General features: G+C 59.1%; 1 protein-coding gene across 1 annotated transcript in view; it reads right to left on the reverse strand.

Moving 5' to 3' along the window:
- MCM7 (minichromosome maintenance complex component 7) overlaps positions 1-2,578 on the reverse strand; it is a 14,516-nt gene that overhangs the window by 7,178 nt on the left and 4,760 nt on the right. Inside the window, exons 3-6 of the mRNA XM_015850926.1 lie at positions 2,282-2,406; positions 1,558-1,738; positions 595-771; positions 356-378 (exon numbers count right to left, since the gene is read on the reverse strand). Coding sequence (XP_015706412.1) covers positions 356-378; positions 595-771; positions 1,558-1,738; positions 2,282-2,406 — 506 coding nt within the window. The remainder of the gene's footprint in view (positions 1-355; positions 379-594; positions 772-1,557; positions 1,739-2,281; positions 2,407-2,578) is intronic.

A 2,578-nucleotide genomic window follows, 5' to 3' on the forward strand; every position in this document is an offset into this window, starting at 1 on the left:
GGGGGGTTATGGGGTCCTATGGGGTCACTGAGGGGACCTATGGGGTCCTATGGGGTCATTGAGGGGGGTTATGGGGTCATTGAGGGGGGTTATGGGGTCCTATGGGGTCACTGAGGGGACCTGTGGGATCATTGAGGGGGGTTATGGGGTCCTATGGGGTCACTGAGGGGGGTTATGGGGTCCTATGGGGTCACCAAAGGGGCCTATGGGGTCAGTGAGGGGTCCCATGGGGTCATTGAGGAGGCCTATGGGGTCCTATGGGGTCATCAAGGAGGCCTATGGAGTCATTGAGATGTCCTATGGGGTTCGGGATCACTGAGATGTCATATGGGGTTACTAATGGGGCCTATGGGACCAACAAGGGATCACCAAGGGGACCTATGGGGTCACCAAAGGGGGTTATGTGGTCACTGAGGGGTCCTATGGGATTGGGGGTCACTGAGATATCATATGGAGTCACTAAGGGGGCCTGTGGGGTCACTGAGGGGTCCTATGGAGTCATTGCGGGGTTGTGGGGTCACTGAGGTGGCCTATGAGGTCACTGTGGGGTGGCTCTGGGGCAGCGATGGGGCAGCTATAGAGTACTTATGGGGCAGCTATGGGGCAGCTGTGGGGCAGCTGTGGGGCACCCACGTGCTCCTGCAGCCGCAGCTCCTGGTACTTGACGAACTTGGAGCCCCGGCTCTGCAGCTGCAGGCGGCCGCCGGCGCGGTTGGTGGCACAGTCCTGGCTGGGGCAGAGCAGCAACGGGGTGAAGGTGGGAGCCTGGATCTGGGGGGAGATGGGGGGAGAGATGGGGGTCAGTTGTGGGTCAGGGGGGAGCTGGGGGTCAGGGGGGCAGTTGGGGATCCAACAACCCCAAGACCCAACCCTACAACCCAACCCAACCCTACAACCCAACCCNACCCAACCCTACAACCCAACCCAACCCTACAACCCAACCCAATAATCCAACCCTACAACCCAACCCAATCCTAAACCCAACCCTACAACCCAACCCAATAATCCAACCCAACCCAATCCTAAACCCAACCCAATCCTAAACCCAACCCTACAACCCAACCCAAACCTACAACCCAACCCAAACCTACAACCCAACCCAATAATCCAACCCTACAATACAACCAAATGACCCCAACCCTACAACCCAACCCAAACCTACAACCCAGCCCACTCCTAAATCCAATCCTACAACCCCAACCCAATGAAGATCCAACCCAATAATGACCCAATGAGCCCAACCTAAAGACCCCAACCCAACCCTAAACCCGGTCCTACAACCCCAACCCAATGATGATCCAATGACCCCAACCCTAAACCCTAAATCCAACCCTACAACCCCAACCCAATGACAACCCAACCCAATGATGATCCATTGACCCCAACCCTAAACCCAACCCTACAACCCCAAGCCAATGATGATCCAACCCAATGAGACCCCAACCCAATGACAACCCAATGAGACCCCAACCCAATGATGACCTAACCCAATGATGACCCAATGAGACCCCAACCCAATGAGACCCCAACCCCAACCCTAATCCCCTCCCCACATACGGGCTGGTAGGTCTCGGCCCCACACAGGTCACAGCTGTAGGTGGCCACTTCCATACGGGGTCTGACGTCGCTCACGCGGGTGACGACCCCCCTCACCGTCACCAGGCGCCCGATGCAGTCGGCACGGACGGCACGGATGGGGAGGGGCTTCAAGGTGTCCGGGGGGGTGAAGTACAGCTCACTGCGGGGGGGTCAGAAGGGGGGTCTATGGGGGTCTGAGAGGGTCTAAGGGGGGTCTATAAGGGTCTGAGAGGATCTGTTTGGGATCTGAAAGGGTCTATGGGGGCCTGAGAGGATCTGGGAGGGTCTATGGGGGTTTGAGGGGGTCTAACAGGGGGTCTATGGGGGTCTGAGAGGGTCTATGGGGGGGTCTATGGGGGTCTGAGAGGGTCTATGGGGGGGTCTATGGGGGTCTCAGGGGATCTGGGAGGGTCTATGGGGTTTTGAGAGGGTCTACAGGGGGTCTATGGGAGTCTGAGAGGGTCTGAGAGGGTCTATGGGGGTCTGAGAGGGTCTATGGGGGGTCTATGGGGGTCTGAGAGGGTCTACGAGGGCCTATGGGGGTCTGAGAAGGTCTATGGGGGTCTGAGAAGGTCTACAGAGAATCTATGGGGGTCTGAAGGAACATATGAGGGTCTATGGGACCCATGAAAGGGACTGAATGGGGAGGGGGACATAAAATGGGGTCATACACGGGGGGGGGATGAGGGACGGGGTCACTCACAAGCGGCGCAGCAGTTCGGGGGGGTAGAGCTGGTGGGGGGGGCGTGTGGACCCCCCCTCCCTGCCCCTCTGCTCCAACAGCTGCCGGTGCTCAATGAACACGTCCAGGGCATCGCGGTGGGTCACCTATGGGGGGGGAAATGAGGGAGGGTGTCAAGGCTGGTGCACGAAGTCGCTGGGGAGATGGTTGGTGGGGTACCTGGGGGGGGTCTCTGTGGGGACCGGGGGGGGAACCCTGTGGGGCCTGGGGTGGGGGTCTCGTGTGGGTTGGGGGGGGTTCTCCATGGGGTTTGGGGAG

The sequence above is a fragment of the Coturnix japonica genome, unplaced genomic scaffold (genome assembly GCF_001577835.2).
Source record: "Coturnix japonica isolate 7356 unplaced genomic scaffold, Coturnix japonica 2.1 chrUnrandom591, whole genome shotgun sequence".
In the NCBI taxonomy this organism is placed as follows: Eukaryota; Metazoa; Chordata; class Aves; order Galliformes; family Phasianidae; genus Coturnix; species Coturnix japonica.